At 36.0% G+C, this 16,267-nt stretch overlaps 1 protein-coding gene across 1 annotated transcript in view; it reads left to right on the top strand.

Moving 5' to 3' along the window:
- Positions 1–6,757: 6,757 nt before the first annotated feature.
- The window catches only part of LOC118734302 (B-cell lymphoma/leukemia 11A), a 301,463-nt gene continuing 291,953 nt past the window's right edge, over positions 6,758–16,267 (top strand). Inside the window, exons 1-2 of the mRNA XM_036464020.1 lie at positions 6,758–8,071; positions 8,556–8,907. Of these exons, the coding sequence (XP_036319913.1) occupies positions 8,871–8,907 (37 nt within the window). The 5' untranslated portion in view covers positions 6,758–8,071; positions 8,556–8,870. The remainder of the gene's footprint in view (positions 8,072–8,555; positions 8,908–16,267) is intronic.

Genomic DNA, 16,267 nt, shown 5'->3' with positions numbered 1-16,267 from the left:
GGCTGTAACAATCTGTAATCGTATGGCAAAGCCCTCGTCTTCCTTATATTTTTTAACGTTTTCGGTAGGATCTCCAATTTCGGATGCTTTGGTTTAGTGGGTGTGTATTAGGAATGTTAATCCCGGGAGCCCGGACTTTTTAAGGTCTCGAACATCCCGGGATTCTTGGCAAGTAATCCCAGGATTTTCGGGATTTGTAATTTGCACTGATGGCAATGATAGAAACTCCTATTCTTGACCAGTATCAGCTATATTTCTTTTTTTATTTAATAATTAATATTTTTTTATAAATGTCTAGCTCATTATACATATAACACCGCGCGATAGTAAATTTTAAACACAAATTTCAATATATTCGCGAAACCATGGGCCAAATATAGTAAAATTGCGTTTTTAGTTTTTCACTCTGACGTCAGTAATTTGAAAATGATTTAAAAAATTCAGAGAAATGTGCTTAGAGAAGAAGTATGGGTATAAAATTAATGAGGAAATCCTGTAGAATTTAAACAGATTCAAGTTTCTGGTGCAGAAAATGTCATTTTAAAATTTTGTCCTTGAAATTTCGCAATATTTGCTTCTGAAAAAATTATATGTTAAGGGCTTATTATATAAACTCGAAACATCCTCGAGTTTCGTTCTTCTTACTTTCTTAGCTTAAAAATTACCTATTCGTCCTTGTGAATCCTAAAAATTTAAATTTTTTAAATTCTAAAGAAATTTCCTATTGCATTTGTTACCCAAATTTTTATTCTATATTGCTTTGAATTTTTTACCAATTTTTCGAATTAATCATATCTTTGAAATTACAAAGTCCTTTAAAATGAATCCTGCGGCCAAAGATAAAAAATAAAAACGCCACTTTAAATGAAAAAGTAGGTTTCAAACCCATTTATTATTATTTATTTCATGTTAGGAGAGCTTCTCAAACAATATAAATGCAATTTTTTCGATTCAAGTTGTTGAAAAGTAATGAATATCTAAATCCCGGAACTAATCCCGGATTTCGGGATCCCGGGATCCCGGTCTTTTTTAAGTCCCGGATTGCTGGAAACAATTTTTTTGTTAGCCAATTAAATTTTTATCACAAATATCCCCTCTCAAGGGCAAAACAAGAATTTTTAGCTATCATTTCTTTAAGATCGCATTTCCATCAGAGAAGGAATAATTTTGCTTCGCTCAAAATGGAATAGGTGATGCACTTATATATTTATTTTTTACTTAAATGTGTTAACTTTTTTATTATTACTTAAATATACCGATAATATCTTAAATTGATCTCAAACAGTGATTTAAAAAATTTTATATAGTTACATAGGCAGTTACTGCTGTACCAAATACAGTCACTTACAAAAATATTTTGCATCGATTTTTTTTGCAATATTCAAAATATTTTTCATGGTATTTTTTTGTTAATTAAAAAAAATATATACAACAAAAATCATGTAAATCAAAATTTCACACTTTAGAGAAAGTTGGTTTAAGTTCACCTAATTATCATAAAAATATCAAACTTTTTAATCCTAATTTTTACGAAAAATTATATTATGCAGTTTTATAGCCCATTCAATTTAATACAATAAAGTGCAATTATAAAGTTGCTAACTCCCTTGGTTTTTGAGTTTTTTTTACTGACGATGTTGGGCATTTTCTTCCTTATAACGAATTTTTTTGTGGCAAAAAAAAAATTTAAGATGTCAACGGGATGTTTTAGCAACTTCAAAATTGCACATACGTATATATTTTTTTAAATTAACAAAAAAAAATACCATGAAAAATATTCTGAATATTGCAAAAAAAAATCTATGCAAAATATTTCTGTGAGTGACCGTATATGCATTTGTACTTGTAGTACAAAAACTATGTTATAAATTAATGAGGATGTGTACAAACATACATATATGTTTGTCAATTTTTATGTTTGTTTTTTGTTGATAGAAAATAAATACTGATTTATCGCCTTAATAAATATGTAAATGAATTACAATAAATTGTACTTTTTTTTGTTATATCAATCTGATTTAAAATACTATAATAGGATCATGGGCGTAGCCAGGTAGGGGCAGGGGGGGGGGGGCCGGCCCCCCTAACTTTCAAATTTTTGCCTAGATATTCAAAAATACTACCACGAAATGCTTGCTTGATAATTTCGGCCCCCCCTAAATTTCAAGGCTTTTCCTATATATAAACTGTATAACAAATTATACTCCCAACGCTAACTAAATAATTAGTAAACTGATTTGAAAAGTAGATATGTGGATCATCCGGTTCTGTATCAAGTTATTATCTCTAACTTCAAAGCACTTCCATTTTAAAAGGGTAAAAACCTGGCTGCAGTCGACAATGAGCAAAAATTGATTGAACGGAAACTATAAATAAATTTATAGTTCAATTATTTATTACTTTGTCTTTAGGTTTGTGTCTTTACTAAGCGGTTGGGTGAACAGCCAAGACGTTTACTTCTAACGTGTGACAAAACAAAATCAAGTAATATATTTAGCATAAATAAATATACCAGCCTAAAAAATCTGCGTACTCAAAATGTTCAATACGCCCTCATACTTATACATACATACATATGTATGTATATCATTTAACGTTTTGTCCGGCTATTTGGTTTATTATACAGGTATGTAGAGCGAATTTAAAAAAATTCATCAGGATTTAGTTGAGATATTCGTTTTTGGCCACTATGTTTTGTACATTTTCCAGTACTGCAAAGCTTTTGACGGCCATTCACCTGGGAGTGGCCAGAAGTGATTCGTGTGCTTACGGTTCAAATCGCAGCTAACTACGTCCGGATATTTATATCCATGAATACTCTGGGTAGCGACCGAACGCTAGTTTGGGAGCGAGGTAAAGTGGGAGGGCGTAACACCCCGCGTGCGCTTGGGATTAATCAGGATGGTGCCTCTGCCCGGCTGGTTGAAGTCCTAGGGAAAATAAAGGCTGACATCAGCTCCATCCACGAAATGCGATGGACGGGGCGAGGAAGGTAAGCGTGAGCCTTGCGACGTCTACTACAGTTGCCACGTAAAGGAGTGCAATTCGGTGTTGGATTTGTGGTGGGAGAGAGACCGGCGTTCACTCTTGTGGACGAAAGTCTAGCCACAATCCGCATCAAAGCGAGATTCTTCAACATCTCATTCACATGTGCCAATGCCCCGATGGAAGAGAAGGACGAGGCATCCAAGGCTCTCTTAGCTTAGAGCGTACATATTAGCGCTGCCCCCGACACGTATAAAAATCGTGCTTGGCCATTTAAATGCCAAGGTGGGCAACGAAGGGATCTTTGGTGCCAGTGTTGAAAAAATCAGCCTCCACATAGAAACGGCGGGCTGAGGATGATCCACTTCGCCGGGGCCCGAAGCTTGGCATCATCATCAAGCTATTCTCATTTTCGTTGTTGGTGGTTCCGACAGGGTAGGAGTGTGATGTATTGTGGAACGATTTTCCATCGTCCCTTGTCAAATTTGGTTTGGAGACAAACCGGTTTCGGCGTTGTTCCATCTTCAGTGTCATTTTTCGTTCTCTCAAGCTACATGGATGTCTCCACATCGAAAAACGGGAAACCAAATCGAGCATGTTGTGATAGACGGAAGACATGCTTCCTTGTTTTAGATGTACATACGTACACTCCGAGGGCCAAACATCGACTCGCACTACTATATTGATGCATCCAATATACGACCTAACCTCGGAGAAGCAAAAAAAGGGCCCCCAACAATGCAGGGAAAGTTCAACGTCGAAAAGCTGCAATCAAAACAGACGGCCAATGGATTCGGCGCTCGACCCTCACACCTGCTGTGAGAGAGCACTCTTCAACAAACCGACTTGCGCTAGCAGTGGAACCACATTTCCCGCTAATTACTGGTACGATCACGAGTGTGAGAAAATGATTGAAATGCTGTCCGACAGAAAAAACACCCGAAATTTTTAGCAGAGAGTTGAGCGACTTACGGAAGGTTTCAAGACTCTTGTATGAACAACCATGGCGACCTAGTGACCGATGTCCAGAACGTACTCAGATTTTGGAGAGAACACTTTTCGACCCTTTTGAATAGCGGAAGCACTTCGAGGTCCCAGTCGATGACGATGGAGTCGATATCCCAGCGCCTGACTATGAAGAAAAGTGCCAAAGCTGTTTGAGCTGACGGCCTGTCAGCTGAGCTATTTTATTACGATGGCAAGGAGGTAATAAGGTGCATGCCCGACGACTGGAATTCAAGTGCGCTCAATCCACAAGAAAGGCGACCCCGCCATGCGTACCAACTACCGCGGGATCAGCCTTCTAAGCATAGGTTGCAAGGTCTTATCGAATGTATTGTCTACCATAGACCAGGTATTCACAGTACGCCGAATCTTGGAAAAGACCCGCGAGAAAATGATCCGCACTCACCACCTATTTGTAGACTTTAAAGCCGCTTTCGCCTGTGAAAAATGACGTTGAGTAATACCACCAGCTCTGCTCTGTTGCCTTTCGCCACCAGACGGGGTTTCAGACAGGGCGGCTCTCTTTCATGTGGCTTCTTTAATCTGATGTTGGAGAAGATAATAAGATCTTCAGAACTGAACCGCTTAGGAACAATTTACTACAAGAGCGTACAATTGCTGGCTTATGCCGATGACACTGACATCATCGGTAAGAAAAACCGCGAAGTCTGTCCTGACTTTTCCAAGTTGGACAAGGAAGCAAAGCGAATGGGTCTGGTGGTAAACGACGACAAGACGAAGTATCTCCTGTCATCAAACAAACAATCAGCACATTCGCGCCTGGCACCCAAGTCACTTTTGACAGTTATAATTTCGAGGAAGTAGAGAATTTCGTTCACTTGGGAACCAGCATTAACGCCTGTAATAATGTCAGCATGGAAATCCAACGCAGAATCGCTTTTGCCAACAAGTGCTGCTTTGGACTGAGTAGGCAATTCAGGAGTAAAGTCCTCTCTCGACGTACGAAAACCACACTATAAATCACTCATCATGCCCGTGCTGGTATGTGGCGTACTAAAATACAGCGGCTCAACTGGCTTGATCATGTCGTTCGAATGGACACCGACGCCCCAGCTCTGAAAGTATTCTGGCTTCACTTGGCATTTCTAATAGGCGTCAGTTGGTCAAAATCGCTTTGGCGGTTACAGCGCCAAAAAGGAAGAAGAGGAAGAGAATAGATCTATAACCTTATCAGTCACACAGTGTTATAATCCCGACGAAATCCTTGACGGTGGTACCGGGAGGGGAACGGTACATGACGGTAGGAATTTTAGTTTGGGTTAAAGTCTCACACGGAAGGGGTTAGGCTTTCGATGCTTCCTCCTCGTAAAATAAACATGCTCAGTAAAAAGTTAACAATTTAAATCGGCGAATAGTTTTATATCAACTTTTGTGAACTTCTGTTTATTTGTTTTTTGTACAACATATTTACCTTTATTGGTTACAATAATTTTAAGCTATAATAAAAAAAATTTTAGTACATAAGTAAGTTATTGGTTTTGAATTTTTTATTTTGTATGCCCCCCCCCCCCCCTAAATTTCGTTCTGGCTACGCCCATGAATAGGATGATCACAGATGTGTTGCACTTTTACCTGAATTTCGGGACAATCCCGGGATTGTATTTTGAGATCCCGAAAATCCAGGGATCGACAAAACCCCGAAAATTGACATCCCTAATAGACATACAGTCATGTTACTGACGATCTTACTGTTATTGCCAAAGATGAGGTCGGACCAGCTACGCAAGGTGCGCCAACCGTAAGGCGGTATGTAGTATTGTCAAAGCAATAAGTAAACAAACAGCGTTCAAAACAAAATATTGAATCAGCATGTATGTACTATATGCCCATGTATGGACATATAAACACACATTCATACACATTTATTATGAATATGTTTGTGTACATTTGTATGCAGCCACAAGAGCAGCATCAATGGCAGCAGCATCGCCGCCACCTTCTCAACACACCAGCACTCTCCTTACCGCATGTGCAAGCCTACGTATAATTCACACAAACATATCTACAACCACGTTCAGACATATTTGCATCTACATATATATATTCATACGTACATTTGACGGTTTGTATGAATTTGTCCATGTGCTGCTGAGCAGACGACACAAATCGTCCTCCGCCATCCGTTCTCCGGACGCTAACAGTTAGCAACACACGTGCACACAAATAGCCCATTTACTCACTCCAGTTTTCAGCAAAAGTAGCAACGCTGTCGCAGTATCTCTAGACTGTGTGGTAGCGCGGCCAAACGTTTGTACTCCACCCCTCTTTACTTCATTTTTCTTCATCCTCTGCTGCCCCAATACCGTTCAACCATCCCGCCTTCAAACCTAAACCGCTAGCCATAACGCACCAGTCCGCGCTCTTAACCACTAAACACCAGTGCTTCATATCGTACTCCAAACCCGAAGCGCTGTTGTGCTCATGAGAAACCCCTGTCGCTGCTGGAGCCGCTGTTCCCTGTGGTGCCCCTTGCCAACTCCGTTGTCGTTGACGTCGTCGTCGTCGCCACCGTCACCGTTGCCGTCTCCACCAACACAACACAATTGCTGACGCCGTCGCGCCACTTTATCATGGTGTATGTGGTGAGCGTGAATGAGCAAGCAAATGAGGCAAGTCAGTCAGCCAGGCGTACATATGAATGTACATATGTGGGTACGGGTACATAGCTCGTGAGTGGCGAGTGGCGACTTTCGAGTCAAGTCGATTTCAACCGAGCTGAAAGGTCGGCCGGTTGGCTAGTCGCTGAAGGAGAAGTGAGCAAAGCTAAAACTAACAAAGAAAGCCAAGCGCGACAGAATGACAGAGCAGTAGCCGTATGAATGGTAAATGGTAGATGGTAAATGGACGGATGCGACTAATGTGAGTTTATTAGTTAGATGCACACGGACTGTCGCGTTGTGAAGACGTGCTTTCTTGTGATAGTTTACGAGTAGTGTCATTGTTCTTTAGTATATCTGCGTCAATTTGCACTAGCGTGTGTTTCGCGGTTAATATCATTCACACCCGCGCACAAACGTACGTGGCAACCAGTGCAGAAGTGTCGCAGGAACGGTTTTAGTCACTCCAGTTTCATGTCGAATAAGATATGTATTCGACTCGTGCACAAAATAAAAAAAAAACAGTTCGTGCTAAATAAACTTAATTCAGCAAAGTCCAGTGTCACATCAGATATTAAAAGCTAAGCAATTTGCCCCGAATGCAAAGTTAGTATCAAGCCTGGTTAAAAACTTACGCTCGTTTCAGCCGCCGAAACTTCTGAAAACAGATCAGAAATCGTATGTAATTCCGGCGCACCGGAGCAGTATATGAAAGAGTTAAGCCACCAAGTGGTGTCGGAACCCGTGTCCACCCACATAACCAACAAACATAAGCACATATGTATGTATGTATATACACACGTGTGGAAATGTGTGTGATTGAGCTGGTGTTCATCGGTGTTGCAAACATGAATATGTATGTATGTACAGACACATGAGCGCGCACATACATTTGCACGTAAGTGGATGGAGTGGATAGACATGTCTCTGGGAGAGTGTGGCGGCAAATGGCATGTCACCCCTATCACGTCGCATGTTAGCAAGTGAGCGAAACGTCCTCGCCAGCCGCCTGTCAGCTGCTTATCCATTTCCGTCGCTAATTCAGTCGCGCTAGCTACTTCCACCAGCACAAAAGTCGACTCCACCAACGCCACCTCCACCGATGCGGCCGCCGCCACAAAAAAACCTAACCAATAAACCAAAATCAAATTTTCAAATTGGCATCAAAGTGTAAAAACCGTTAGATAAAATTGAATTATCCCAATGTATGTGGCCACAGTCACTCGCAGGACATCGACGTGCGCGGACGTACTCATACTCGCACTTGCACTCAGGAAGTGCAAAAGCGAAGGACACACGGTTTTATAGTGTAGTACATACATATTTAGATATACATATTTCTCTCCAACATCAAATCAGTGACCGGTAACTGTTTTATTTAACTCTCTCTCTCGCTCGCTTACAAGTGATTCTGTGAAGTTTTCTAATTGGAATCGAATTGTCGAATTGGAAAAGGTGAAAATGTAAAGATGTGACAAAATATGCAATAAGAATATCTGCCATAATACATACATACGAATCCCTAAATTACAATACAAACCCCTGTGTACAAATACATACAAATACACATAAATACATACAAATGTACATAATGAGTACTACGAAATATGTTTTTTATGTGCGTAGTGAAAGACAAACAACAAGAAAAACTGAAACACATTTATCAAAGCTGCAATGAAATTCCATAAACGTCAGCGTCTCTGGAATAAAACTGCAATTAAGTAAAAAAATATCGTCTGCAAATTTTTTCTTTAAAACAAAGTGTACAAGGTTCCTATCGTTAGTAAAAAAATATACACACTTGCATGCATATTATTATTGCGAATGCATTCAAGTTCATGCTATGAAAATGAAAATATTTACTCTAAGATACATACATATGTACAAACGTATTTGTTTAAAATAAATTTTTACTCTGTTTCCACCTTAAAAAATTTTGATTCCAAGTGTTGACGCGTGATTTTAGATTTCGCTATTCTATTCTATGGGAGAATCAAACGCGGCACCAGCGGGTGTGCATTTTAGGTTTAGAAACATACATACATATGTATAATAAAAAGAAGCCAGATTTGTGTGCAAATATATACTTAGACTGATTCCGGACATGCCATTTACATATCAACCTGTGCGAGCGTGAGTTTATCGGGTAGCGAAAATTCCCGTCGCTATTCACGAACTGAAGCCGTGGCCGCAGTGACTCTTGGTGTGGATTAACCCTGCGATTGGCTTTAACAGATCCTACTAAACGCCAACTCAGGAAAGATGAGAATTAAAATGCCCGCCGTCAGAATTGCGCAAGGTGAGTGACCAAGAAAGTGCGAAATACTTATCTAAGTACATATCGCACACCATCTTCAAAAGTGACACAACTCAAAATTACACGTTCGTCAGAAAATGCTTAAAAATATTTAGTAGCACATGCTAATCATATGGGCAAGGGAGACTTACCCTTGGGTTTTTTCAACAAATTATAACAAAAATTTGCTCCAGATTTTGCTGAAAGGTAAATAAAAGCTCTGTGTACATTTTTAGTGCATTATTTCAAAAATGTCAAATTTAGAGTTTTGCCACTTTTGAAGATCGTGGGAATATGTAAATATGTAAACATACTTGCTAAAATACTCGTACACATGTAACTCAACCACATTACTATCGGTTGTGCGCCTATGGGAGATATATGTACATTAAATTTAATTCCTTTGAAAAGTAGCAAGTAGTTTTATCTACACTAACAGCCAGTTTCACCAAATTATTTAAGTGAAAATTACTTTAATTTCGGTTTCACCGATCAATTTTAATTTTGATTTAAGTGACCTATGCTCTGCACTTAAATAAAAGTTAAATCAGAATAACCACACTCAGAGGTGTTACACGTTTAATCACCTGATCATTGTGTATCTGCTGCTTACTTGTATACCAGCCCTGCTTTTACAACACAGCGTGCCAAAGCTTTCAAAATAGTTTATTGAAACTGAAAATTATTTAAATGAGAATTAAATACAAAATTAAATTAAAGTTAATTTCCACTTAAATAGTTTGGTGAAACTGGCTGTAAGAAAAAACATTCCTTGATGCTAAGAAAAAAGTATATTATTATAAGGAAATATTACCTTGAAATGGCTCCAATGACACAATTCCTTAGTTTTTAGGAAACATTTACTTACCATTCATCCCCCGTGAAAGGAATAAGTATGCCATTTTGGTCATGGCAATGGCCGACAGGGCAAAGCTCTGGAGCGCTAGTCGAGAGGTTCGAGCCCCAGGGCAGGAATTTTTTTTAAATATTTTTATTTTTTATTTATTTATTTTTATTGTAATTTTTTAAATTGTATTGAATAAAAAAAAAATTATCTAATTTATTTTTTATGGTATTTGAGTATTTATGTTTTTCCATATATTAAATTAATTTTACAATTTGCAATTTATATTTAAATTGAAATAATTGAACTTACCTTACTTAAACCACCTCCAACCGGACTAGAACCTGCGATCTCAGAACCAGAAGCAGTAGCCTTCACGCGACGCCACAGCCGACATTTGCCAGGAAAGCAATTAACTTTGTCTTAACAGCACTGACAAAATTCAAAATTATTTGAGGAAATTATTACATATATTGAGGAAATTATTACTTATATTGAGTAAATTTACTTCCTCAAATTAATGACGCCCTATTTTTGAATTAAGAAAATATTTCTCAAATTGAGTAAATTTTTCGTAATGTTAAGGAAAAAACAGTAACCCTAAAATAAGGATACTGTTTTCTTATTTTAAGCAAATGCTTTTTTCTGAGTGTAAATTTATTAGGGAGCTTATACATAGTTCAATAGTTGGTTTGTTGATAGTTGATAGAGCATTTTCGAACATGAACTACGATATCCGATCTATTGCTCAACTAAAAGCGGGAAGTGTTTGAAAAATTACGAAAGTCCAACAGCCTTTTGCACACTGAAAAGTGATTAAAATTGCACGAAAGAGTTATGGCCTTACTATGCATACTTCGCATAAATTTCAAACTATCAGGTGAAAATCTGTTGAATGAATTTTTAACCGACTTCCAAAAAAGGAGGAGTTTATCAGTTCGTCGGAATATTTTTTTTTGGTTTTTTTTTGTTTTTATGTATGCTACCGCATAACTTTGGACCACGTCAACCGATTTCGATAATTCTTTTTGCATCGGAAAGGTAGTGTCTCAGAGGTCCCATACTAATCTGGTTAAGATCCGATCAGTGGATCATGAGATATATATATATGTATATATTTTTTATATGAGAGTTGAAGTCGGTTTTTTTTTGCTAAAAATTACTTGTGTATGTATGTATTCCATTACCAAGAAATTAGCAGAACTTGTGAAAAATTAGTGATCTGTTGAGTTTAGATTTTGCCTCACATTTTCTTAAGTGACATTTCAATTGCAGTGGTACCAATAGCATAATTTTTACAGAGATGCATGGAAAGCATATTAAGGGAATTCACGATTCTATCCATGTAATTTTGGAAACATGAGCTAAAAAACGAAAAACTGACCATGACCCGCCGCTTATCTCTGATTTTAATGGAATACATGTTTTTTTTGTGCAAATTCATAGGAGCGGTGCTAGGGAAGGTAAACGTGGAATTTTCAATATTTTCAAAAGCTTATATTTTGAAAAGTTTTGAACCAATTTTCAAAGTATGGATATAGTTGAAAAGGTTATTGAAAGTCCTTTGATTTGATGTGTGCATATTATATACATATATGTATATATAAATTATGGCAATCTTTTTTTAAATAAAAATTTGTTTTTTTTAATACGTAATTAACTACATATAATAAAAGATATGCACAAGATAAGAAAGAGCACAAAAACATCTTTAATTAAATATATGATTTAAAATAAAAAATTCTTCGGTAATATCACTAAATATTAAAATATGATATTATATGTCAAAACAAAAAAAGTTCTGCAGGCGAACATTTGAAAGAAAATATCTCGCTATTTTTTATTCAAAATTTTCATTTTGTAGTAAAATATCGTGTTATATAAAATAAATTAAGAAATTAAAATATCAGTACAGTTGTTTTATTCCGCTGTTGGCAGATGTCCTTAAATCTAACTATATAAAATTATGTATCAAATCAAAGGTATTTGTATGCTTTTCCTACTAAATATATCGTTTAGTATATGTAGTTAATTTTTTTTTTTAGAAAAACATGCGCATTTTATTTATATATCTTAACAGATATTGCATTGAAAATTATGTCAAACTGCAAAGAACTCTAGTGCCGACTTAATTTGGACTACTTGAATGGATTTTTCCGTAAACAAATCCATTTACCTTAAGAAACCAAAAATCAGCTGTTTTTGTTCACATACCATTGCGTCGATGCACAAGGTTGCTAGTGCAGATAAATTTGGCTGCATGCGAAGCATAATCAGCCTTAGCTTTTGCAAAGTTGTGTTACGTTTTAGAAGTTGTGTGAAGTATGCATAATCAGACCTTTAGGTTTTACTAGTTCTCTTTAACACCGTTAGTATTGAAGTAAATATAGCTTTTTTTAACAATAAAAATTTACATGTTCAACATTTTCATAGAAGAATTACTTAAAAAAATCACACTTACACACTAGACGAATATTTTAACGCTAGGTCATCATATTGGTTGTTAACGCTTAGAATTATAAAGCGATAAGATTCGCGAAAAGCAATCGCTAAAGATTACTTACTTATTAAAATACAATAAATGCTATCATTTATTTACTCAAATATTTTATATGTACATACATACAAACAGCCTTATAAGCAAGTGTATGAAGGTGGATACTGGCGTTATGGTAAAATTCTATCACACCTATTTTCTAAATTTGTGTTTGTGTGAATGTTCATACATAAATACATGTATATATGTATCTACATATATGTATGTACATGTGACCAATTTCTTTAAGAAATGCCGAAACTGGCCGGCGATTTTCAAACAAGAAATCAGTACCTTAAATCAATAAATTCTAGGTACACACATATATTTATGTACATACTACGTAGTAAATATATATGTACATATTAACGTTTGTACACAACATTTTGAAGGATAGTAGTTAGTTATGATAACATTCAATATGTTTCATCGCAAGTTTTATCACGTTTTAATGCCCAAATCATGGAGCTATTAGCAATCAATTGTCTTTGATTTAAATTTTAAAAGCTGGAAACCGTGCCCTCGAACCCAAAATCCAAGATGTAAATATGTTTGTATGCTAACGGCTAGCTATGTATTATCTTGGAGACAGTTAAAAGTGACAAGCAAGCGTGTGTTTTAACGCGCCTCCTAATTAAATACTTCGAAAAAAATATCAAAATATGTATTTTAATAATAATAATAATGACACTAAAATTAAAAGTAAGACGGCTCAGTGCACGGACTTTACCACTTTTTCTACCAACTTTTTAGCTATATTATCTAACAAAGCCTAAAAATCTACCAATATTTTCTGGAAATAAAGCCAACATATTTAAATGAACATACATAATTTGTCATCGAACACACCGCAAATAAAAATTAAAATTTAATTGTTTGAGCCTCCCTCCAATTAAATTAACACAGGGACTGAATCAAAGCATCCGTGATCGAATCAAAGTTTATACGAAATTTCTTTTTGAGCATTCGGATATGAGTTCGCTTTTTCAAGTGAAGTGCTGAACACATTGAAAACGACGGGCTACGGGCCACATGAATTTTTTGAACGCGGCAGCGACATCATGAATTTGTATGAGTTTGACATAAACGAAGAGGAAGAACCTTATCTGTCGCTGGAAAAATTGATCTAATTACCGACATAAAAGTACGTGTTAAAATAATTTGACAGCTGTGGTCCGTAGCCCGTCGTTTTCAGTGTGTTCAGCACTAAAAATTTTATTGGAGAACAGCTGTAATTTTATTTCATTCGATACGAATCGAGTTTCATTCGAACATGGATGCCGAGATTTGGGCCCAGTTTTATGTATAGGTTTACCGCCGCTGTGGCGTAGTGGTAAGCAGTGCGCGCTTCCATTTCATAGTGCCTGGGTTCTAGCCCTGGTCAATGCAACATCGCAAAAAAATATAGAAAAAAGGTTTTTTCTTATTAGCGGTCGCCCCTCGGCAAGCAATGGCAAACCTCCGAGTGTATTTCTGCCATGCCATGTATTTTAGCTTCTCATAAAAATACAATCGCCTTTCGGAGTCGGCGTAAAACTGTAGGTCCCTCCCCTTTGTGTGACGACATCAAGGCTCACGCCACAAATCGGAGGATAAGCTCAGCCATACACTAGCATACATACATATGTGTAAGCGCCAATCTATTATTATTATTATTTTTCTGTTGAATAAGTATTTTATTTAAGTGAAATTCACTTTTTATTGTTTTATATAAAAATTCAATTTACCCCAAGGGGATTTCATATAAGTTGATAATAGGAGTACAAAAACAAAAATGATAGCAATAAATTTTACGCATAATGTCAGTAAGAATTACAACAAATACATCTCCGAAAACCACCTAGGCGAAAATCCAGCTGCTCTGGATTTTATGAATTCGCCATGTTTTATCCTATATGAGTAAAACCTATGTAAAATCTGCACTATTATTTTTTCAAAGTCAGTGCACTGAGACGACTACCCAAAAGAAACCAAGAAAGATATACTTTTTTTAATGTATAAATATGTATGTATATGAGTGCAACATGTAAACAAAGCTAGTTTGTTTTAATTTTTGTATGTGACGGGATCAATGCAAAAGCTCTAAGAATTGATCGTCGCCCAGCTTAACTTCGCACAGTGTAACGTTGCTATATAAACAGTGCGCAATAAATAGTAAACGCTCTCCGATTCAGTTAAAAATTTTGTATATCTACGTTGCAGTAAAACTTAGTCAAGGCACATTTTTCATAATTTCAAAGAATGACAACGGCGTGATTGAGCTTTAGGTTGTTGTAGGTGTTCTGACCCCCTCCACCCCAGGCATATTTTTTTTAGTTTTGTTATGTACTTCCTGTATTTACAATGTGCATGCCCAATTAAAGATATTAAAAAATACATACAGTGGTGAAAAAATTATAGCTGAACCACTTTTTTCCAAGTTTTAAAGTATTATTTTTGTTGTTATTTAATTTTGGTTATTTTTTTTTTTTTAAATAGTTCATTCTTTAACAAAACCCGTGTAAATCCAAGTTTCCACCTTTGTGCGATATTAAAAAAATCAACAAACTTTCGTACAAATATCGAGCTATTTAAAAATCCTAAAAAATCAATCCTAATTTTTACCCATTTGAAACTTGTACTTTATTCTACTAGAATTCAATGGGCTACAAAACTATATACTATACTCAGAATTTAATTAAAAAACTCGAAATTTTTACGAAAATTTGTTGATTTTTTTTTTAATTGTATAAATTTCTAACAGCAGGTTTCACTAGCTATTTAAATGGAAAATGATTTTTTATTTTCTGTCAATTTCCATATAAAATTCAAAAAATTAAGATATTTTTTCACTTAAATTGCTTTCGTGAAATTGGCTATAAGACAGTGACACTTGATTTGTACATTTGTACAGATTTGTACATTTTTATATTGCTCTATTGGTACAAAATAAAAAAATTTGGAATTTTTTTTTTGTCAAAAGCGGTGTTCTATTGAAAAATTTCAACGAATTAATTTTCGTGATTGGGATAAAGAAAAATATTTGGGTATTCACACTAGAGCTGGAGAAACATCGATGCATCGATGTTTTTATATAAGCTGCTAACATCAATGTTTTTTCTCAACATCGATGTTTTTGCGAGTTGCAAACCTATTTTATTTGGCGCGTAAAAAGGTAAAATCTAGTATATTTTAAGACTTCTACCAAAATATTTCGGAAAATTATTAAGATTTACTTGAGCTGGACCGGTTTGAAAATACCTCTAAAAATGAAGTTTTTTATGAATAAAAATAGTTTCTTAAAGGATTTTTTGGAAAAGATCCCCTCAAATGACAAAACAGTTTAAGCTTAAAAAATCTACATAAAAATATTAAAAAATTGTATCATCGGAATCATAATAATAATAGGTGCAAAAAGTAAACAATTTGTTCGAAAGCAATAATGCAGACCCAATGAAGATTTTTAATGAACTCAATGTTTTACTTTCGCATCTATGCTCCCTAGTGGTTATTAGCGCGGACACATTTGATCCTATATGCTCCCCGTTGGAACCATACCTTGCTCCATTTCCTCAGTTGTATCACAGTTTAGAAGAGTATTTAAAAACGAAAGTAAGCACAAACGCTTTTGACCACGAAGCCGAGAAAATAATTCGAGAAAATGGTCGCTATTTTATTATCACTTTAATAAAGGAATTACGCCAACGCCTCCCTACAAATATTGCCACACTAAAAGAAATTGACTTTTTTCGGTTGGAAATGCATTAAGAGTAATTAAACCAAAAGTATTTGTTCAACTACAGCAACAAAAACACAAATATAATGCCGACGAAATAACATCCATAGAGATGCAATGGCAACGGTTAACGTTACATACCTGGAGTAATTTAGACTCAACTGTAAAATTTTCGGCCGAAGTTTATCAATTTCGAAATGCCCTAGGAGAAAACCCTTTTGCTGACCTTTCCAACCTAGTTTTTAGTTTTCTTGTTTTGCCTATAAGT

The sequence above is a fragment of the Rhagoletis pomonella genome, unplaced genomic scaffold (assembly GCF_013731165.1).
Source record: "Rhagoletis pomonella isolate Grant_MI unplaced genomic scaffold, Rhpom_1.0 Rhpom_scaffold_00002, whole genome shotgun sequence".
Taxonomy (NCBI): domain Eukaryota; kingdom Metazoa; phylum Arthropoda; class Insecta; order Diptera; family Tephritidae; genus Rhagoletis; species Rhagoletis pomonella.
Note: the sequence above shows the minus strand (reverse complement) of the source record. Positions and strands in the feature narration are given on the sequence as shown.